Here is a 24,304-nt window from a genome sequence, read left to right as displayed (position 1 = left end):
CTGTCTTATTGTATATGTTGCTGTTGTCTATAATTTGACACTTTTCTCCAAGGTTATGCCATTATATCTTAACTTAATTGAAATGCTTATATTTAACATCACTAGCAATATCCATTGTGTATAGCTTCAATTTAATATCTAAATTGTGAAAGGTCAGAAAATATGCGAAGTACAAATTAGATGTGAAATTGCAAAATTTCCTTCATTTCTACCATAACCGACGTTCCAAGTAAGGTAGTTAAATGTGCAAATCAGTATATATAGGTGACATCAAAATGCTAAATGTCTTTCACTGCAGTATGTAATCATATCATCAAAATAGCAAAATTCTTAAACTGTTGTCATATTCTTCCTTCATTCCTTCTTGTCCATAATTGGTAAAAGCATTTAATGTGCATACTACCATAATGCAGATTTAAAACTGCTACATGAGTCATGTAAGTGAAATGTGAACTCTCAGAACTGCGTCCAGACCACTGAACTTTCCTTTTGAACTCTGAACTTTCATTTCGACAGTTGAATTCTAACTTTGCTTAACATTTCGGCGACGAACTTTCCCTTATTATATATTTGCAGAGCCACACTATTCAATTCTTATGCCTAATGTGTAGATGAACCTACTGTAGTTTACGTACAGAAAATGAATCAATAGCACCATTCTCATATGTAGTTTTCTGAGTGTTTTATTTACCATACCAGTATTGCAATATGTTGCTTGTTTTATATACCGGTATATTGAGATGATTTTTTTTAATAAACACAATACCACTTTTGAACAAGATTTATGCTTTGTTGTTTTATTTAATTATGTGTAAGTGGCAAGCCCGTATGTGTGTGTGTTGTGTGAGAGTGACCCGGGATACCAGATACAGTTTGGGTGAAGAGAATGTGAATATTAATGAGGTCATGAATATTAATAATGTCGTGAATTTTAATGAGGCGACCACCACTCATTGAAGGCTGGCACTATCCCTGCATGACCATAGTGTCTTATCATAGAATTGTCAATGTACATGGCATTTTGTCAACCTTGGTCGTCTATACAGTTACAGATCTTTAAGGATGACCATTTACACTTGCATGTTGTTCACACACATTTTCTTCTAAAGTACACACAGAATGTGTCGATAAACCAGGCGTTAAAGTTGCCGACTCATTTAATCACCGGTTAGAAAAACATGAAAGTCTCTGGGCTCTCACGAAAGGGGTATTACTAATTTGCAAGCAAAACATACTAGGGATTATATGGTCTTGGCAGTGACGAACACTAATTTTCAGAACACAGGGTGCCAGTTTACAACCTCTTTTGTGTGAACAGAAAGGCAATTGACTGTACACACACATACAAATTGACCACTCAGACACAATGATCAAATGAGTCGGCAACGTAGATGTCAGGCTTATCAACACATTCTGTGTGTACTTTAGAAGAAGACGTGTGATGAACATGCAAGTGTAAACAATCAACCTAAAAGATCTGTATATATTCCTAGTTAGGACAGTCTATTAAATATGTTAGTTAGTTATTAGTTTTGTAAAAATGCTAAATGACTTTCACTTCTGTTATAGCAGAGTATTTCCAATTGATATAGCAAGATTTGTCAACTTTGGCATGGTCCGGTCAATCCAGATGTATATTTGTAAAGAAGAAAGTTCATTACATATACAAACAAACAGTATCATTCTCATAATTCTTAAACAGACAAACAAAAAGACAAACACATATACAGACATACAAAGAGAATTAAATGAGCTAAAAATCCTCGTCATGGTAATTCTATTTATCCAAGTCCTGCGTGCCCCACTCCTCATAATTTAGTGCATCCTCCCTTGCTATGTAAATGAGCAAAAATGAGCAAAAATAAGTCAAAATGTTACTTCAAAAACTAATTTCTGCTGAACTATGCAACCAACAACCCCCAAAACCTAACCAGATCTAGTTTCCAACCTAAAGATTCTGTGTACCTAATGGTGACAAATGTTTGGCCAAGCTGACCAAGTTATCGTCATAGTTAGAATTCTCATAGCAGATTCTGCATTTATGTATTCCCTAGCTATAGTCAATAGTTTATCAATATTGTGCTACCCTAAAGATATTGCTAAATAGAGTTAGTAATCATCATTGTAGCCAAAATCATCAAATTCCTCTTCGTAATCATCTCTGCCATAATCATCATAATCTTCATCCATGTGACCTTTTCGTGCTCTGCTTTTTGTTGTGTATTCAGAATCCTTCTTCCTGAATATAAAGATCAGAAATGCAGTAACTGTCAGTCTTCCTTTAATTCAGAACTTTACCTTGTAGTCAGAGCCTCACCATTATCATGAAATTCTAATTATTTTAATGGGAGGTTATTTATATGGGAGGAATTGCCACATACCTGTGTCAGCTTATGTGAGACACGAGTTATTGATGTAATATTACAGTAGCATGGTAGAGGATAGCACATTGGAATCTGGTTCAGCAATATTGATACTGTGCCAAAAGACACATGACAACTTTGTGAAACAAACCATAGATGCTTCTATTGTCTATGGACAAACTACTTCAACAGATTCTCATTTTATCTTCGGTTGAGATGTGCCTGAGTTGTGGCTCCATACATGAAAAAGTCGTAACAAAATGGCCACATGGCAGCCATATTGAATCGTATCACAAAATGAATCAATGTGGATATGCATGACATAGGTCAATGTCCTTGTACCAACTTTGAATAAAATTGGTTGAGACGTGCCTGAGTTATGGCTAAGGACATGACTAATTGTAACAAAATGGCTGACATGCGCCCATATTGGATCATATCATGAAACAAATTGATGTGCATATGTTAATACAGGTCAATGTCCTTGTACCAACTTTGAATAGGACATTGACCTATATCATACATATGCACGTCAATTGGTTTCACAATCCATCATGCTATATGACTGCCTTGTTGCCATTTTGTTATGATTTTGTCATGTCCTGAGCCATAATTTGGATATGTATCAACTGATTTTTTTCAAAGTTGGTACAAGGACATTTACCTATCATGTCATAAATATGTATGTCTATTGGTTTCACAGTCCAATGCAATATAATGGCTGCCTGGTTGCCATTTTGTTACGAATTTTTCATGTACAGAGCTATAACTCAGACATATATTTCCACCAGTATCATTCAAAGTTGGCACAAGGACATTGACCCATGTCATACATATGCATATCAATTTGTTTAAGGGCATGTAGCAGTATCATGTCAATGTTGAATTTTCATAGTTAGTCTGATATGTCAAGAAATACTGCATCAAATTTCATGAAACTTGGTATATATACCGGTAGATGTTAAGCTCACACTGCTTTAACAGTGAAAAAGACATTTATCAGTGTCAAGTTAAATAATTTGTAATATTGCATAATGAACTTTCCTAATTAGTGTGATATATCAACTAATACTGCGTTAAATTTTATGAAACTTGGTACAGATTTTGATCTCATAGTGTTGTAAATACAATGCAATGACACTTAGTGGTATCATTTAAATTAATTGCTAGTTTGCATTTACATAATGAATTTTTGTTTTTAGGGTGAATGTCCAAAGCACTGCATCAAACTTTATGAAATATGGTACTGGTGATAATCTGTCAGTGTTAGGATAGGATGCAAAAATGTTTGGCAGCATCGTCGATTAAGTACTAATCGATTCATTTTAATGACCTTTTGTAATTAGTATGGCAGATTACATTGGTTTTGTGTTTTCACCACCATGGAACTCATTTTTGGCCATCAACCCTTTCAGGCCTAAACCCCTATATATAGGGGTAACCCTGGTAAGTTACCAGTAAGTCAGGCTCCATCTGTATCGCAGTATTTTTAATCACAGACCTAATTAATGAAGAGGACTCTTTCCTCTCAGAGGACTTTTAATTAAAGTACAAGTGGGGACTGTGTCATTGTCAATGACTTGTCTAATTATAGTCTGTTAAAATTGCCTGAAGCTTCTGACCCATATTATTGTATAATACCAACTCACCAGTAAGTACCAGTTGGTTTAACTTTCATTGACTGTTAAAAAAATATGTAAATACTGAAGGTAGTTTTTACTATCAATTACAGTCATTAGAATTCCATAGTGTTGTCAGATCGAGATATGTAAGAAATACATATTGCTAATTTGATGGTCTTGATGTCAGCATATCAAAAGAATGATCCGCAACAACTTCTCTAGATGTAATAAATTACATGTATTCAAGAAATTGTATTAATTTTCACATCTGTACTTACTTTTTGCGATATCTCCATACTATCCATATTGTCAAAGGAACAATAAAGAGGAAGGCAACAGCGCCACCACCGCCACCAACAGCCTTGTAATTAACACTTCCTTCAACTGAAAAGAATGAATTTGTAGTGGCATACGTAATAAAAGTAGAATCTTTATTTGAGTTCTGTCCTGACCTAAGGCTATGATGAATTGGTCAGCATGTAATCATGATGACTCCTCATGTTATTCTATGTCTCAGCATTTACGTATTGGACTGTAATCCATAGTACAAATAAATTGTGACTTTGAAGATTGACAATCATCATATCATATGACATCACCTGAGTTGTTTACCAATTAAATGACCATGACAAAACAGCAAATAACATTTCAGATAGTAGTATTAATTTGCTCAAAATAAGAAGTTGAAACTGACTATAATGTAAGGTTCATTACAAATTGACTTTACAAATAATGTTGGTAAAAGTGATATAATGCAATCTCAATTGTTATACTTTGCCTTTGAACTGATGAGGGTGTAAGTAATGTATCAATAATGTTGTAACATGTAAGGTAATTTAGTGTCTGCTTTATGGTTTGTATTAAATCCAGTGCCTGTCACAGAAAAAAATGGGACACAAATAACTATGAATCTTACACAAGACTGCAAAGTTTCATGAACCCTATTACTAACTGTAACTGAAAATTTTTCTGCAAAAGTTTTGAAAACTTGTAGTTTAAAAAGACGACAATTAAAATCAGATTGAAAAAGACGACAACCTGTGCTATGAATACCTTTGAAATGCCAAACAGCTTCAGCAATGGTGACACCATTTGCATTCTTCATGTTACATCGGTAAGTTCCTTCATCACTTATGGTAACTCTAATAAGCATAAGATTTCCTCGTCTGTCAAGCATCTTATCGCCTTTCTTAGGAACCACTTCTTCCCAACTATGTATTTGTGAGTTATAAACCAACCATTCTGAATTTGTCTTTGGTCCTTGCAGTTCAGGATGACATGGAATTTTCACATTAGTGTTTTCTTTGAATGTTTTTGTCATTCCTGCAAAACATTCACCAAGAGAGAGGATGATATTCAAAGAAGTGCTTATGTCCAGGCAGATTGATTGTTATTCATAATCTGCATGGATTTGCAGATTAAGTCACTGTTTGAAAGACTCTTCCAGAGAAAGATAAAAGATTATGAATATGATTTCTTAATCACACAATTCACACAAGTGTGTTTTCACTGTCATATTTAATTGACTGGGACAGGTGGCATCCAATCTTTGAAATAACAAGTCATTGACAATGACATAGTCCCCACTTGTAATAGGAGTATTAGTCTTGATGGGGCAGGGAAATGTGGTCATTAACAAGTATCACTGGAGTGTATATGTTCAGATCGATGGGCACATAGGTCTATGTCATTGTTCCCAATTTGAAACAAGGGGCATGTCTAAGTTATGGTTCTAAATCGGGAAAAAAGATCAGACCTCTAGCTGTATTGGCCAGCCAAGAAATACATATGCGCATAATAAATGAGGTACAAGATGTGACATCTTAAGGCCTATTATCCTATCAAAATTGAAGCGTAAAGAACTTGTGGTTACTGAGTTATGCATATATATGCATAATCAAGGTCAAAGGTCATCAAGGTCACGTGACATTTTGAAAAAAAAATTGTGTTGCTAATTAATCCATATATGCAAAAATTCAGAGCTCACGCTCTATTGGCTTGCCCACAATTATATATGTGCATAATTAATGAGGTAAAGCATGTGTTGTCATAAGGTCTCCCATCCTACTAAATATAAAGGACATAGCACTTGTGGTTACTTGTTTATTGACATAATCGTGTATTTTAGGTAAAAGGTTATCGAGGTCACATGACATTTTGTCAAACAATGTCTATCCTATAGTCTATCCCTATACACCAAAAATCATACATCTAGCTCTATTGGCTCGCTAAAAATTAGATATGCACATAATTAATGAGGTACAATATGTGGCGTCATAAGGTGTCCCATCATACCAAATATGAAGGGTGTAGCACATGTGGTTCCTGGGTTATGGACAAATATGTATATTTGAGGTCAAAGGTCACAGAGGTCATGTGACATTTTGTTAAAAATATTGTCTTGATAAGTTATACCTCTATACCAAAAATCAGACATCTAGCTCTATTGGCTCGCTCAAAATTAGATATGCACATAATTAATGAGGTACAATATGTGGCGTCATAAGGTGTCCCATCATACCAAATATGAAGGGTGTAGCACATGTGGTTCTTGAGTTATGGACAAATATGTCTATTTTAGGTCAAAGGTCACCAAGGTCACGTGACACTTTGTCAAAAAAATTGTACTGATAAGTTATCCATATGTACCAAAAATCAGACCTCTAGGTCTATTGGCTCGCTCAAAATTAGATATGCACATAATTAATTAGGTACAATATGTGGCGTCATAAGGTGTCCCATCATACCAAATATGAAGGGTGTAGCACTTGTGGTACTGAGTTATAGACAAATAAGTATATTTGAGGTCAAAGGTCACTGAGGTCACATGACATTTTGTCAAAAAAATTGTACTGCTAAGTTATCCCTATATACCAAAAATCAGACCTCTAGCTCTATTGGCTCGCTCAAAATTAGATAAGCGCATAATTAATTTGGTACAATATGTGGCGTCGTAAGGTGTCCCATCATACCAAATATGAAGGGTGTAGCACTTGTGGTTACTGAGTTATGCACAAATATGTATATTTGAGGTCAAAGGTCACTGAGGTCACGTGACATTTTGTCAAAAAAATTGTACTGCTAAGTTATCCCTATATACCAAAAATCAGACCTCTAGGTCTATTGGCTCGCTCAAAATTAGATATGCACATAATTAATTAGGTACAATATGTGGCGTCATAAGGTGTCCCATCATACCAAATATGAAGGGTGTAGCACTTGTGGTTACTGAGTTATGCACAAATATGTATATTTGAGGTCAAAGGTCACCAAGGTCACGTGACACTTTGTCAAAAAATTGTATTGCTAAGTTATCCATATATACCAAAAATCAGACCTCCAGGTCTATTGGCTCGCTCAAAATTAGATATGCACATAATTAATTAGGTACAATATGTGGCGTCATAGGGTGTCCCATCATACCATATATGAAAGGTTTAGCACTTGTGGTTACTAAGTTATGGACAAATATGTATATTCAAGGTAAAAGGTCACCAAGGTCACGTAACATTTTGTCAAAGTGTCTGAGATATCTGCGTGAACGGATGGACTTACGGATGGACTCACGGACGGACATGACCCAATCTATAAGCCCCCTGGACTTTATCTGTGGGCACTATAAACTGTGTCACTGCATCCTTTTTGCAATATGAATACGATGAGAAACTAAATTTTTTATTTTTCTTGGCCTTATACATGGGAGTCTATGGACTGCCTTATACATGGGAGTCTATGGACTGCCTTACACATGGGAGTCTATGGACTGCCTTATACATGGGAGTCTATGGACACTGCCTTATACATGGGAGTCTGTGGAGGTGAAAAATAAAAAGTCCTCTAACACGGCCAAATTTGATCGCATTGTGAAACAAATCGACGTGCATCTGTATGAGGTAGGGTACTATCCTTGTACCAAGTTTGAACAAAATCGCTCCAGGCATCTCTGAGATATCTGCGTGAACGGACGGACGCACGGACGGACGCATGGACGCACGCACGCACGGACGCACGGACATGACCAAACCTATAAGTCCCCCCGGACGGTGTCCGTGGGTACTAACAACCACTGATATTTACTGTCACAAACTCTGCAGGAGAAAGTGAGAACTATTTAAATTTGCAATTGCCCTCCTATCATGATTTGAAAATCCCCCAAGTTTTCACGTCTCTCCATCCCCAACTGGGAACCTTCCTGCTGGTACTCTTCCCTCACCAACTTAATGCCCTCTCCCCTCAAAAGCCTATAAATGCCCTCTCTTTACTAGATGATTTATACCCCTCCAATCAACCAGCCCTTGCAAACAACCATCTTATCCTCAGTCTGTCCATTTAGCTTTGGTCATTGCAAGTTACTTCCTCCACAATGAATCAAATTTCACCGTCCCTAAAATGCCCACCCCCCACCCCACCAAGAGACCACTTGACAACACCTTAAAGAATAGCTTTGATGACTATGCCCGATCGCCTAATTTTTGCAAACTTTTGTTGGTTTCCAGTTTCAACTCTGTCTTAAGATGCAGGTAATTCACATATTTGCAATTACATCTGGTTGACATTGTGCAGCATCTTGAAACTCGAAAATAAGATGTATTGTTTTGCAATTAAACATAATTCAAAATATGTCACACTTGCCTCCATTTTGAGAAGACCTGTATACCTTATTAAAAAACAGTTGTAGGTGTATGGGATATAATAACCAACACAGCCGAGAAGCTATTTAGTCATTTCTTCTGTAATGTACATGATGGACTAATACTGGCTTTTATCGATTTCTACCAATATATCTTTCTAAAGACCTGTTATTATGAGATTACCAACTCACCACATGCTGGTACTGTACATCCTTCTTTTTCATAGCATGTACCAATGCCACATGGCAGGTAGGTACGAGTTCTAAAACTCTCACTTCCACATGTTTGAGTGCAGGCAGACCATTCACCATAAACAGGACCATTTAATTGATAACTTTCCCCTGAATGCTGTGCTCCACCTTGTACTACTGGTTGTTGTCCAATATGACTGTAACCATCACCATAGTTACTGTACTGTGATACTAAAAAACAACATATGTCATTATGTGTGTCTTATTAACAGCTTAAAAGTCAAAATTTCAGATAATAATAAGACTTAAATGTTGCATATAATGCATTTCAGAGAGCTTACTATTGTTATGTAGGTCATTTTCCCCAACACTCATGACCTTAGAGTAATTATCTAGAATATTCTCAAGGTCACTGTCCTTCACGACCTCATGACCTTGAATTCAATTAGTCCTCTTTGGAATGTTCTGGAAATTTAATTAGTTGTGTAAGAGAGATAATTTTAGAGCAGTAATTAGCATGTCAATAAAAGTTCTAGATTGTTCTTACATGCTCTTATATAACCACATGAGTATAAATAGGGGACTGGCACAGCTTGCAGTCAGACATTTGGGATCTATGTCTCTTGTGTGTTATTTCAAGTCTTTGGAAACTCCAGCAGTATTAACTTCAAGACTTTTCAAGACCTTCACTGCCATGCTGGATTTATACTGTGGACTCTGCGCAACTTCAAACCTGCAAGCCAAAGGACTCATTCATCCAACTGACTGTTACAACTCTGAGACTGGAGCTTTGCCGTCCCAGCTGAGATAAGGGGTGGACCATTTGATATCCTGGGGGAGGTCTGGAAGATTTTCGAAAAATAAAAATTTCCCAGCAGATACAAGGGAAAAAAAATTCTGCCCAGATGACTTATGATAAAAAAAAATTGGCGAGCTAATGTGGAAGAAAAAAAAATCTATAACAGTATCAGCAAGAACCTTTTGGGATGTAACTTTTTCATTTACGTGCACCCATCTTTGTCTTTCCAAAAGCCTCTTGAAATTAATTTTCAGTTAGTATCGAATTGGAATTAAGGTGTAACATTTATCTCTGTGTGACCAAATATACTTGGGGAGGGCTAAGTGGTTATGATAATTCGCACAAGATACTTTTAAAAATTAGCGGGAATGAGGGACTGGTCAGTTTCTTTGGCCTAGGAGGCCGGTGGATTCATGGGGTCACCCTGTTTTTTACTTTGGTGATGGGATCACCTATTTTGAAATGCCAATTTGGGGTCAGTGTGTTTTCAAATTTCGATGCGGGCTCATACTTGCCTAAAATGCATTGTGCTAGCCATGAATTTCATCATTCAATTTACATTTTTCAGAGCCCCGTCCTGGTGCAAAACTTTAATATATCAGACATACATATATCTGATATATCTGTATGTTTAAAATTTTTGGGCGGGATAATAAGACAAATTTTTCAGAGCCCTGTCCTAGTGCAAAACTTTAATATATCAGATGTACATATATCTGAGATATATGTATGTTTATAATTTTTCGGCGTGCCCTTTAGGCGCATTTCTTTAAAATATCAAACAATATTTTTAAGCATGCCCTTCAGCTGCATGACTTTCATACATCATATATATATATATATTATATATATATATATATATATATATATTCTCATTAATCCTGTGAGAATTTCAACAGCTGTCCTGTAGTACATAAATTACATCCCAGAGTGTGGACAAAATGAAGTAACATATCGGTATCGGTATCATTCACAGTTTCTTTGAATTGTGTTTAGGGATTGACCATTTGATATCCTGAGGGGAGTCCTGGAAGATTGATGACGTAACATTATTTTTTTCGCCCCCAAGGTTTATCCCCAACAACAAATGAACAGAGTCCTCAATCGCGCTTAGATTAAATTGTCATACATCAGATAATCATAATCAGTTGGGACATAATACTTATACGTATGTTCAAATGTTTGTGCCTCGGGAACTTACTGTAATTCTGGTGATAAAATAAATGCACATGATCTGAGGAAAGATGACATATCTGCATCCAAGGTATCTGTACCCAATGAACAACTCAAACCAACAATTTCAAAGATTATGTTTCTGCTAGCTGCATTCCTTTTATACCAACAGTCCAGGTTTAATGAGTCTAATACTAAAATTCATTCAGTCATTAAGTTATTAAAGTCCATTCAGTTTAAATTAGATATTTGTCATCGTCCGTTACATTTGAACAAGCCTATGACAAACAATCACTGTTTCTATGTCATATGCTCTAAATTATAGATTTCTTGTCTATTATTCATAATTTAAAGGACCACAATATAGTTGACAACAATCTTATATTATCTTACCTTTACATCCCAAATTACAGTGTGTTTCACCCAGGTACCACAACTCAGCGTATGAGAAGGACACAATCCGCGTAAAAAACACACGATTAGCTTGAGTATCACGGTCACATTTCAAAGCCACGGACTCGTCGATTAATTACAGTAAAACAGCATGGGGCAGCCGCTGTTTAGACTGAGAGATAAAGTTGACTAGACTTGATCTACAATGTAACTTGTTTCTTTTACAATTTCAGCTAAGAGACCAAGAGGTAAAGGTATTCTCAACAGAAACTAACTAAAAAGTCACACATTGTAGATCAAGTGTATCTCTCAGTCTAGACAGAGTGGCAGCCCCATGCTGGTTTACTGTAATTAATCAATGAGTCAGTGACTTTCAAATGTGTCATGATACCCAAAGTTATCTTTTGTTTTGTACCTGGATTGTGTCCGTCTCATACGCTAAGTTGCGGTACCTGGGTGAAACGCACAGTACTGCGCGATTTCAAACCTCGGTGGGAAGAACAAGCTAACAAACTGAGCAAAAAGTTACCACATTTACAGGCCACGATTATACCTTTTGGATCCAGCTTTAGGAAGGACACATTGTACATTTAATATAATCTTCCTGCCCCCCCCCCCCCCAAGGAACCTAATGAAATTTGCTTTAAAACAGCGGCCTGAAAATAAGTGTTCCGGAAAACAGCTGTTGATGGATATTTTTTTAAGTGTGTTATCTTTTTTTTTCGCCAAGCCTTCCCTGGTTTATTTTTCTTTTCATTAACATTTGCTTGGAATTTTTCCCGAAAATCTTCAAGCCCTCCCCCCCCCGCTAGCATATGGTCCACCCCTTAATTCCCCAAATTTCTCATACACAATCATCCATCAAGTAATTGTTGAATGTCTGTCACGCTACCGCCTGCACCTACACAGTAAACTGGGACATTCTATCATGGCCATACACGCATTTCGAACTTTCAAATTAGAGCAGGGTTGGGTCTAGCTGCAGCATGCAGTACAGTAGCTCGAGGTTTTGCCTCACAGGCGCTCCTTAGCTGGGTAGTCAATCCGAAATAATCAATCCGAAAATCGATCTACTTAGCAGACTACCCAGCTAAGGAGCGCCTGTATTTTGCCTGGGTATTTGGGTCGGACGGCAAAACCAGATTTGCCGTCCGACCCAAATACCCAGGCAAAACCTCGAGCTACTGTACTGCAGCTAGGTTGGGTCATGTTCTACAAACTGGAAAAGATGGTCACATTTTAGACAGGGATTTTAGGAGATAGTAACATGTTACATGGTTGCCGACTCCCGATTTTCTCCCGCCTACCTCAACATAAGAATTGAAAGCTCACTTTATCTTTTCAAAGCTTTGTCGAATCAGCACACTTCAAATCACGATAACAGTCTCCAATCTGCACTAACTTACACACGAAACAAATAGTCACGTGCAGCACGTACATCACACTTTAGGTACTAGTAGCAGTAGTAGTATGCGCCTCGAAAGTAAAAGACACAAACTTTTGCTCAAACTTTCCTCAAGAATCTCTCAACCACAGGCGCTCCTTAGCTGGGTAGTCTGCTAAGTAGATCGATTTTCGGATCGATCTATTGATCCCGTAGTCGATATGCCCGCCACTGCAACCTCAATTAGTCAATACATAAATAATGTTTTGTGCGAGCGCACGGCCAGTTGACAAATCGGGTGGTGTGTTTTTTGAGTGATTGTGTTACACACCTTGTGAGTATTTATTTAGGTTGCAGTGGCGGGCATATCGACTACGGGATCAATAGATCGATCCGAAAATCGATCTACTTAGCAGACTACCCAGCTAAGGAGCGCCTGTGCTCTCAACCATTCTCTTTCAAAATCGAGAATAATAATCGGGGTCATCGTGCAAACTTTGGTACTAGAGAAACAATTTACACAAGATTTACCGACATTTCAATTCATTGGACAATTGTATTCATTGTCTAATCTTAGCGTACAGAGGAATTGACCACAGTCACCCGTGGTCGGTCTATTCCGCTCGTCGCATATGCCCCCATAGATGTGTGTACATATGCCTGAGAAGTATGTACACACGTCTATCAGGTCTATGGGGGCATAGACGCTGAGCGGAATAGACCGACCACAGGTGACTGTGAATTGACTAAACTATACGCTCATAGACATGTGTACATATGCCTGAGAAAAAAAAAACAAGTCAGGAAATGAAATGGCAATTTTTTCTCCGGCATATGTACACATGTACACATGTTCGAGAGCGGAATAGATCACGAGTGACTGTGACTAAACAATGCGGCCAGCGCTGGCAGTACCGTGGCATTTATAACAATTCATAACCATGCGAGACCGCCTACCGTTACACATTGCGATTGCATAATTGCCGGGCAATCTGATTAAAATCAGATGTAGAGTACGGCGACGTCTCTGTACTTGCAGCTGTACTTGCGCGGTTTTCTCGCGGTTTTCTCTTGCTGTCGCCTCTCACTATTGAGAGGCGAGGCGACAGCAAGAGAAAACCGCGCAAGTACAGAGACGTCGCCGTACTCTACATCTGATTTTAATCAGATTGAATTGCCGCGGTATAATTTTGAATCACGCTTTTTTTTATTCGTTCAATCGTTCTCGGCTGCTGAATCACACTGTAGGCCTATAGGTACAGTAGGTCTGCATGATATATAACAAACGTATACTCTACAGTTCAAAAAATCACGTGCATTATTTCAATTGACCCACCTGTTCTACGTTGAATTACACAGAGCAAAATTGGTATCACTAAACTTTGCTGTAGCATTACTGGAGTTGTTTGCATTACGGTACGGTGTGATTTATACGATTTTCTGGAGCTCTGATCGATCGAGTACAGATACGACAGCAAGAAATCTAGAACGTTTGGACATGGAAGCGCGTGGAATCAAGGTGGATTCAACGATATGCACGTGTTTGCTCTTGAATACTGAAACGGTCAGACGCGTACTGTCATCGCATGTAATATGTTTTTACTGTTTTCGCAGCTTTCTTATTTTATCTATATATTCGTATATTTGTTTATTCATTTATTCATTTCGGTAGGCCTAAACCATGGGCGAGAGGCCCATTTACAGGCACCGTAAAGTCAACTAGCACAATGCTACCGGAAGATATAACCGAACAAAGTAAGCCTTAAATATTTGATGAAGGCAAAACAACAACACGAATAAAATAAGCAACGATGTTCACATAAAAAGGGGAAAAACACAGAAGAAGTTAAAAGCAGATATTCCAGACTAGTCTACGAAAGGTAGAAGCTGAACTGACAAATCAATGAGTGAATCTGCTCTGCATGCGTCTCTAAAATTGCTTGTAGGCCTACACCTTACGATAACATGTAGGGCCTACAGAGTATCTTCTGACACAGACGTGAAAAGTAGCATGGCTTCGTAGTTATCTGTTAGGCACTTTGAACGAAGATGCGGTCAGTTATACTAACCGTTAACAAGTTTGTAAATAAAAAAACATTAAAAAAATTTTCCCCTCCCCGTAAACGGAAGTTGAAATCTGTCACACAAACAATATTATTCCGAATTCCTATATAGGCCTATAAAACGAAAACTTCACTTCATACTTTTCCGTTTCGATATGTGCTTCGCTTACTTAAAAAGCTTATGAACTCGGTAATGTTTGAATAATATTTATGCCAATTTTGATAGAATGGTAGACATTGGTCTAATACTAAATGTAAACTCATTGACGAGAGAGTATGTTTGTGAGCTGTGTACAATATTCATTACAGTGTTAGTTTGTCGTGGTGTCTAGTCAAGCTGGGAGAAATGATATAATTCTTTTTATTGCACTGACTCACTTTTCTGTCAACGTTATACCTGCAATTATACCCACGTGATTTTTCCTTTGCCTGAGACGCCATATCAGAAACTGGGTACGTACGGTACACCACCATCTCATGTCTGGCACTGAGCAACTGACGAACAAGGTGAGTAACTGTGAACGCAAATGTAAAACTATGATAATTTTCTTTATAATTTCATATGTTTTTGGGTACGGTGAGTTGACAAGAAATATGATTACAAAAAGTAGTGTTCCCGTCATTTTAACAGGTTCTTTTACACAGAAAGAAATAATCTGCCACTGGGAACTCTATTTGAATATAAACTTTAACTTTTCTTGACAATTTATTTAATATTTGTAAGAGATTTTATTTCTCCAAAGCAAAATTTTAATTCTGTACGGGAAACTTTATTTTTGGGTAAACTTTTTAAAAACTTTTAACAAAATCAAACTTTAACTTTTAATAAAATAACATAACTTTAACTTTGAATAAAATATTTCTTGAAAGTATTTTTTATTTTGTAAAACAGAAGTTAAAATTGTTCAAGAGTACCAACTAAATTTTTTTTTTTTGAGATTGTTTTCAAAGTTTTTAAATGGATCATATAACCTTTATATTCTTGGAGCAGCAAACTTAAATTCTTTAAAAAAAAATTTATTTTCCTAGAATAAAAGCAATTTCTTAATGAAAACCAGATTTTCTCAGAACATCAAATTTAAATACATGGGATAAAACTTTAATGCTCTTGAATGGAGCTGAATTATTTCTGAAGACAACATTTTCTACATTTGAGGATGATTAAATTATTTGGTAAAACTGAACTATATTGTTTGAAAATACGAGAAAGAAAGAACGAAACAGTCAAACTTACTGTTCTTGAAGGCGCAATTTAGTTTAACGGAGAAATATTTTATGTGAGGGCTGTAACCTCCATAAATGTAATAATCTCCATAAATGTAACATCAACCATAATTGTAATAAATAAAGTGCACCCATAAATGTAATATCACCCATAAATGTAACAAAAATCAACCATAAATGTAATAAAAACACCAACCACAATTGTAATAAATGGTAACCATAAATGTAATAAAAATTCACACATAAATGTAATACTTGTCAACCATAAATGTAATAAATCTATTTTGTCGTTGCAATCGAGGAATTAGCAGTTAATATTTATCTATGTAATATAATAAGGAAAGCAACTGCACACATTATTCATATCTTAATTGTTTGCTTTTAGTGCGTTTTAATTTGTATATTTGAAAGTGTATTTTACGTTTCCCTGTTTCGTGTACAGAACTGATTGGCCATGGCGAGACAGTGGTCATGGTGTAATCTGAACGTCAGTGCAGTCTCTACTCCAGAGTGGAGGAGACTGTATAACACTACGATCCTTGAACGCCGTTTTTTCGAAAATTGCCGCACTTTCTTGATAAGTCGCCTCAAATTCGTCTTCAGTGGATAAATTGAGTGGAATAATTGATAGATTGTCTGTATTTCTATGTTGTCCCACTTGAAGTTTGTTCCTTCACTGCGGATGCTAGGATTTCTAATTTTGTTCTACTGTGTTCAAGGTAGTAATTGTATTGTTTTTACTAGATTGAAATATAGATATGTTCTCGTCAACATGTTTTGTGTCGTAAGTTTCAGTTATAAGGTTGTATATTTACTCTGTTATTTGTTCTGAGTCATCTGTCATAAACTTTGTGTGGTATCACTGGTTGACGAGCTATTTTGACGCTTCCTTATTATGTAATCATTAGGTCTTGAACTGCTATTCCACTTCCATTATCTAACGGTTTGATCAGTACCTTGCCGTTTTCTGATAGCGTTCTCAAAGTATTCTATTCTGTGTTTCGGAAAGGAAACCTATCTAGTTTCAGGAAAGTATGCAATAACATTACACTAGTCTTATTAAAGTAATTATTTACTCAGGGCATTGATAAACAAATGATCACATATGCAAATTCAAGTTTATTACATTTATGGTTGAGTTTTATTACATTTATGGTTAATTTGTTCATTACATTTTTGGTTGCGGGTTGTTACAATTGTGGTTCATTTTATTACAATTGTGGTTGATATTACATTTGTGGAGATTATTACATTTATGGAGGTTACAAGGGCGCAGTGTGTGACGGACATACATCTGCACATACATACCCACATACATACATACATACATACATACATACATACATACATACATACATACATACATACATACATACAGACATACAGACATACAGACGCCACAGACTGATCATATAAGCTCTTTTTGGTATTTATATACATACCAAATATGAGCTAAAAATCAGTTGATACTTATCCAAATTATGGCTCAGGACAAGACAAAAGCATAACAAAATGGCCTCAAGGCAGCCATATTGCATCAGACTGTGAAAACAATTGACACGCATATATATGACATAGGTCAATGTCCTTGTACAAACTTTGAATAAAATCCGATGATACATGTCTGAGTTATGGCTATGGACATGAAAAAATTGTAACAAAATTGCCGCCATTTGGCCATATTGGATCATATCATGAAACAAATGGACGTGCATATGTATGATATAGGTCAATGTCCTTTTACCAACTTTGAATAAAATAGGTTGAGATGTGCCTGAGTTATTGCTCCGTACATAAAAAAATCGTAACAAAATGGCCACCATGCGGCCATATTGGATCGTATCACAAAACAAATGAATGTGGATATGCATGACATAGGTCAATGTCCTTGTACCAACTTTGAATGAAATTGGTTGAAAAGTGCCTGATTTATGGCTCCATACATGAAAAAATTGAAACAAAATGGCCGCCATGCGGCCAAATTGGATCATATCGTGAAACAAATTGACGTGCATATGTATGATATAGGTCAATGTCCTTGTGCCAACTTTGAAGAAAATTGGTTGAGGTGTGCCTGAATTATGGCTCTGTACATGAAAAAATCATAACAAAATGGCCGCATGGCGGCCATATTGGATCGTATCACAGAACAAATCGACGTGCATATGTATAACATATGAAGTAATCCTTGTACCAAGTTTGAATGAAATGGCTCGAGCATCTCTGAGATATCTGCGTGAACGGACGGACGGACGGACGGACGGACGGACATGACCAAACCTATAAGTCCCCCCGGACGGTGTCCGTGGGGACTAAAAACAAGGTACTCAGCTTATTTTTGTCACAGCTGTGTGTCCCGACATCATTCTGTAATTCGATTATCCAAAAAAAATACCTATGTTCGCCCATCAAATTTCTGTGAACTGCTTTAGTAGTGAGATTAAAGTTGCAGCTGACCAGATTGGTCTTCCACCAAGCAGTAAATGTCATCCGATAAAACCAATCTATGCCAGTACTTTAACATTTTTTATTGCAGCTAACTGAAGTTGAATTGGATATCTACCCAATTCACCAAGAATAATAAATAATAAATAAATAATACTTTATTGCTCAACAACACACTCAAGGAGTGCGGTAAGGCAAAAATTACAAAACTCAGCAAACACTGGATGAAGCTGCTGCTGGGGGAGGAACTAAAGTACAAGAAATAAATTTGGCAAGAGGTAGTTTATCTTTGTGAGTAAAGATATATATGAACTTTTCTCTGTCATTCAAATCAAGAAAGCCTGGATTATACAAACTTGTGGATGAAAATAGACCATCTCGATACGTTCTGTATTTTGGACATTCTATAACAAAGTGAAATTCATCCTCAACTAAAGACTTACAAAACTTGCAGAATCTTTCATTTGCAGGAACTTTAGGAGTTGACCTTCTACCCAGTTCTATTTGTAGGTTGTGATCCGAAATTCTTAGTTTTGTCAGCCACCTCCTATAGGTAAAAGATCTTATATCTAGCAAGTAACTTTCAAATTCAAATTTTGTCTTAAAGACTCTGTAAGTTCGGAGCTTATTCCTCTGCATTCCACACTTCCTTTTATCATTATGAATGTTTTTCAGCCATGTTTGTTCATAAGTTTCACATAAACTATCATATACATTATTAACTGTGGAATTAATATTGCAAACACAAGACCATATATCGCTCCCACTGTGAGAGTTCAATATGCTTTGTATATAATTATACCAATCTGAATTCAACCTGGATGTATAAGCAGATCTCAATAAGATGTCATCTGATAAAACCAATCGATGCCAGTATTTGAGCATGTGTTTTATCACCATAAAGTGTATTGGATATCTACCCAGCTCTCCAACAACACCATCAGACGGTGCATATTTAGAGACTCCTAGGATAAATCTATAATAAGAAATACTAACATCATTGAGAAATCTTGTTTAGCATTATCATTCCACAAATATTTACTTGGACATGGTTTACACTCTACATCAACTGACCGCTTCACAATATTATTTATATTCATAGAAAAACCTATTGGACAATGATCAGAGAAATGTGTAAAAGCATATACTTTGAAATAATCTATCCGGTCCACTAAATTCTTTGCAACAATACCATAATCTACTGTACTAAATCCATTTCCCTTGTAACAAGTTGGTTTTCCATAAAGATCCCCTGCAGTTCTACCATTTAAAATCTGTAAGCCGTTTTGAATGCAAAGATCAATAAGTTGTCTCCCAAAGGAATTGATACTACAATTACCATTATCCATTGAAATTCTATGATGTACGGAGTCAGGAATATAATCATTAGGTGTAGGACAGTGATTACCAGCTCTCGGAGCTTGTTTAGAAACTCCAAGTAAATATCTGTAAAAGGAAGGCTAACATCATCATTACATGTAATACCCTAACAGCATTATTAAACTAAAGCTTGAAATAAATGACAAAATGATCATTACAATGCGTGTGAGACCACAGGCGTAGGTTAACTGGGTTGTTTTTAGTGTAGAATTATGCTACGTTCCGACGTGCTGATACGTAGGCCTATACAGCCTATACTTAGCTCTGCATGGCAGGGCTGTGTGTTAGAGGCGTTACACGGCCTCCCACCACAAAATGTGGTGGGAGGCCGTGTAACGCCGGTAACACATAGCCCTGCCATGCAGAGCTAGCCTATACTACGTATCACAGAGCGTCTGAACATAGCATACCTCTACACTAAAAAACAACTCGCTGATTATATTTTTACTTTATTTAAACAAAGAAATGCTTAGTTATATTTATCATTAGCTACTATTATTATACTGTATTACTTTATCTTTATTGAAGAAAAATTTGAACTTATTTTTGTATTACACTTTTATTGCCATAAATGTGATGTAAATCCTATATTTACCAGCAAGCAATAAATATTATTATTATTATTATTATTATTATTATTATTATGTAGGTTGTGTTGATATGCTAAATACTTGGCATTTATTAAGCTTAAATTACAGTCAATGCAGAAAGTGTAGGGAAACCACAAAACAAAAGTTCTGATAAAATAGCCAAAAGATACAGATTTAATATGGAGCTTACAGCCGTAGTTGCATCTTGAACCACAGTCACTCGTGGTCTATTCAGCTCTGGGACTATTCAACCCATAGACGTGTGTACATATGCGAGAAAAAAACTCGCATAGGCCTATATGTACACACGTGTATGGGACGAATAGTCCCAGAGCTGAATAGACGTAGACCACGATCGCTGTGCTTCAACGTCGAGCGCCACATACCCTTGCAGCCGCTGCTGCTATCGTAGCGCCATGATTGGGGTATTGCACAGGCACCCGTGGACAGGTTAGTCTGCTTGACCGATCGATTTTCTGCTCGATCTGGCCATGGAGCTAGACACGGTTTGTCTCTAAGCTACATTATCATGATTATCTATCGATCCTGAGCAGACTACGTCCTCGTACGGTACGGGTGCCTGTGTTGGATCGCTATCGACTTTTGACCCCTTTGCTCATGCGCACTGTACAACACGTGTCTTTAACACTCGCCAAGATGGCGGCTTCCCCGTGCGTTATCTCGCCTGACGGTGAATACCTGGCATTTGCTAGTCCAGATGGCCGGCTTAAAGTTTGGGAGACAGAAACGGGAGTTGTGAAGCAACAATATACGCCGAGTTCTCATCTTTCGGCAACATGTTCTTGTCTAGCATGGGGTCCACCGCGGGAAAGTTTGGTGAGTGGCTTCCGTACACTACCTCAAGTTCAGACTCATGACATACAACCAGTTTGTGCGTTATCGTCTTTTAGGTCTTTCCTTAAACTCTCAGATAGTTTTTTTTCCATCGTTCAGTTTGTATATCGATATTACACAACAAGAAATACAACATTTATATTTACCATGAAAGATAACATCGTGTCAAAGAATGGGACAAGTTGAAAACCATACCCAAACACATGTCGCAGTGCTCTTTTCCTGTCTCGAAATCAGCAATTGTAATTTGTATTTCACTTGCCACAACTGCCATAGGTGTAGAGTTAGCTTGAACACTTCAGTAGCTAAAAACCTGGCCGGAACATCGTGTTTGATCATGGAACCAGCCACTATATATGAACAATCACAGCATTAGCCACATAGAAATGCAAAAGAACGAGTTTACATCACAATTACATGTGTTGTAAGCAACAGCTGTGTTGTGTATAAGCCTCCGCTCCTGTATTTCTGCAATATGTAACATTGTATGTATAGGTACTGTTGTGGGCAATGCTATATGATATCAAATAATACTAGCACCTAAGAAAATTATTTTTAATGATGAAGGAATACAGTGATGAGTTTTGGGCCTTGATTTTACTGCATGTGCCCTCATCTTCTCTGCTGATTATCCAAAACCATACCACTCCACAGCTCAACTGAAGGGAGTGGTAGCACAAATGGATTACAGCAATGTAAGTCGCAAAATTGTAGGTCTACGGTCAGGTGGTCAGTGAGTTTTGGTTTTTGAGACCTCGCCCAGCAGTAGAGCTACAGTACCAAATAGTGCATCACACATGGTGCGGCATTTTGATGTGAATTAATCCTAAATATTTACTGCATTTGGTCATACCTATTTATCACTACTGAAGACTAAACACTATACAACACTAACCTTGTCATTTATGGGGTTTTGAATTTGTTCAAACATGTCGATCGCATTCCAAAAACATTGAGCATGGGGAATCCATGTTTCTGGGAGCCGCCATTTATACCGAAAGTATAAATGGTTGCTCCCAGAAATGTTTTCGGAACACAATCGACGTGATTGAACAAATTCCAAACCCCATAAACAACAAGGTTAGTGTAGTATAGTGTACAGTCTTCACTAGTGATAAATCGGTACGACCAAATGCAGTAAATGTGAAGGATTTCACACCAAAATGTTGTGTCATGTGTGATTTATGCTTAATTGGAATGCTGCAGGGCTATCGGCATTGTAGCTCTACTGGTTGGCGAGGTCGCAAAAACCAAAATTCACCTACCACCTCACCGTAAAGCTACAGTTTTGCAACTACAGCAATGTATGACATTGTATCATTGGTGTGAAGGTTGTGCAGATCATGTTAACTAACCCCTTTCCTGCCAAGTTCATATTTCACCATCAGGTCAAGTTCGTAAAAACTAGTAAAGCACAATATGTACCATTTGGTGCATTTTAACGAAAATTGAAGGTTTGAAGGTCCTGAAATCACAGCTGTGAACTTGATTTTTATGGACTAAAGCTGTTGGAACAGACCAAGCCAAATGGGTGGAAATACGTATGGTTTTGGCTTAATACCACCAGTTTTTACTGATCTGGCAAATCGGGAAATGATACTGTCTAGCAGGGTAAAGGTTATTGTTAGCCTAGATCCTTTCCGTCCGCTTGCCTCCGTACCTCCGACCTCCGACCTATGACTTAGTTGGGCAGAGCTAATTAATATGACGTCAAATATGTTAATTGTGTTGACACTGCAGCTCTGCCCAACCAAGTCATAGGCCAATCATGAGAGGGTCATTTTCAGTGATTGACTTTGAAAGGGACGCTGGTGACATCATGGTCTCAGTTGGTGACCATTGACATTCAAATGAGCAGTTTTTACAACTCCAGCTCGAAATACTGCTCACGAGACTAGACGGTAGTGGGGACGGAGGTACGGAGGCAAGCGGACAGAAAGGATCTAGGGTAGGTTATTGTAGGCTGAGTTCTCAGTCACCATAATTGCTACCAGCCCAAGAATAAGGAAGAAGGATAGTTCTTCTTCCCAACCAGCGTCCTATTTTAAAGGACTTGTTTAACCCTTTTCCTGCCGAGTGCCCTTGCCCGCCATCCTGCCAAGTCAGTAGAAAACCGCCCCATAATATGTGCCTGCAAAAGATTGGCTCTCCTGCATGTTATCCTGCCAGGCATTTTGGCAGAAATCACCCATTTTCAGGGTAGTTTTAGCTATACTTATACGTGTTAGACTTCAATAATTTCTACATGCCTGTAGACAGGGGAAGGTGCTCAAGGGTTACTGCAGAAAAAATTGAGGTCACCGGCTTTGTTTGCCCCTGGGAGTGCGTCATTTTATTGCCGTTTCATGCTTACTTTTACAGAAATAAGCTCCTTCAGTATTGTGGACGTCCGCTAGGCACATACATCACCTTGCTTGTCTGTTAGTCAGAGACCCTGGGGGTTGTGCTAGGGGTGCAGCAGCACCGGCAAACCTGTCCTGTTTCCCCAGGGTAGGGTCAATTGAAAACATACCATCAACGACTTGGCAGTGTAGCAGAAAAACTATGTTTTTGCCGTTGTACTAACGACATGGCTGAGCCATTGAGGCACAGCTTCCACATAGTTTAGCCAGCTCATTTGGGAGTTGGCTTAGGAGTGTTACCGTTCATTACCGACTTAATCAAGCGGTCCTCAGTCAGGTACAGGTTTGTACCGTCATGACTTGGGCTGCAGCTAACCAATGATAACCAGTCACTACACCCAAGTTGTCAGTCTTACTTTTGCGATGCACAGGTACAACACAATATGCTTCCATTGTTCTAGCCATCGACGTCTCCCATGCCTGGCGGCCATTGTACAGCTAGCTTGTTTGCATAGCAAAAGCAGTCCCTGCTCAGTACAGGCGGTATCCCTGTACCATTGACCTCACGTCCCCTCTTGAATTCTCGGTACACAATCAGCGTACGTAGTAACCAAGTCGTCGGCAACAGCATACATTTGCCCGCAAACTAGAGCCAATACTTCGGATGATGGAATCAATAAAAATCCAAAGCCACGTCCATTGAATGGCAGTGCCAAGGTGGTGAACGACGTTGCCTGGCTTGAACTTGCAGAGCTGAAGCCCAGCTTAATACATTGGACACCAGTTTATAATGGTATTTCCAAGTCGTTCATATCCGTTCCATCGGAGGAACAAGTCGAGCCATCACGT

At 37.7% G+C, this 24,304-nt stretch overlaps 2 protein-coding genes across 4 annotated transcripts in view; one reads left to right on the top strand and one right to left on the bottom strand.

Moving 5' to 3' along the window:
• Positions 1 to 1,977: 1,977 nt before the first annotated feature.
• On the bottom strand, positions 1,978 to 9,822 carry LOC139144536 (uncharacterized). The gene is made up of 5 exons (XM_070715234.1): positions 9,813 to 9,822; positions 8,808 to 9,038; positions 5,039 to 5,308; positions 4,264 to 4,369; positions 1,978 to 2,239 (listed from the first exon to the last, which is right to left on the bottom strand). The coding sequence occupies exons 1-5, from the start codon at positions 9,820 to 9,822 to the stop codon at positions 2,110 to 2,112; spliced, it is 747 nt and encodes a 248-aa protein (XP_070571335.1). The 3' UTR covers positions 1,978 to 2,109.
• A 5,181-nt stretch (positions 9,823 to 15,003) lies between these two features.
• LOC139144311 (WD repeat-containing protein 43-like) overlaps positions 15,004 to 24,304 on the top strand; it is a 67,372-nt gene continuing 58,071 nt past the window's right edge. For 2 of the 3 annotated variants that reach the window (XM_070715006.1, XM_070715007.1), the window contains exon 1: positions 20,886 to 21,095. In XM_070715006.1, the coding sequence (XP_070571107.1) occupies positions 20,916 to 21,095 (180 nt within the window). In that variant the 5' untranslated portion in view covers positions 20,886 to 20,915. Of the gene's footprint in view, positions 15,127 to 20,885; positions 21,096 to 24,304 lie in introns of those variants that run through there. The other variant, XM_070715008.1, reaches the window with a different exon arrangement.

Source organism: Ptychodera flava, chromosome 11, assembly GCF_041260155.1.
Source record: "Ptychodera flava strain L36383 chromosome 11, AS_Pfla_20210202, whole genome shotgun sequence".
In the NCBI taxonomy this organism is placed as follows: Eukaryota; Metazoa; Hemichordata; class Enteropneusta; family Ptychoderidae; genus Ptychodera; species Ptychodera flava.
The sequence above is the reverse complement of the archived record's forward strand: the minus strand, read 5'-3'. Positions and strand labels throughout refer to the sequence as shown.

Excerpts from the sequence above, each read along its gene's own strand:
- LOC139144536 (XM_070715234.1), bottom strand. Across the intron at positions 5,309-8,807 it reads ATGTACAGTACCAGCATGTG|GAATGACAAAAACATTCAAA; the intron begins GTGAGTTGGTAA and ends AATGTTTTGCAG. Across the intron at positions 4,370-5,038 it reads AGCTGTTTGGCATTTCAAAG|TTGAAGGAAGTGTTAATTAC; the intron begins GTATTCATAGCA and ends CATTCTTTTCAG.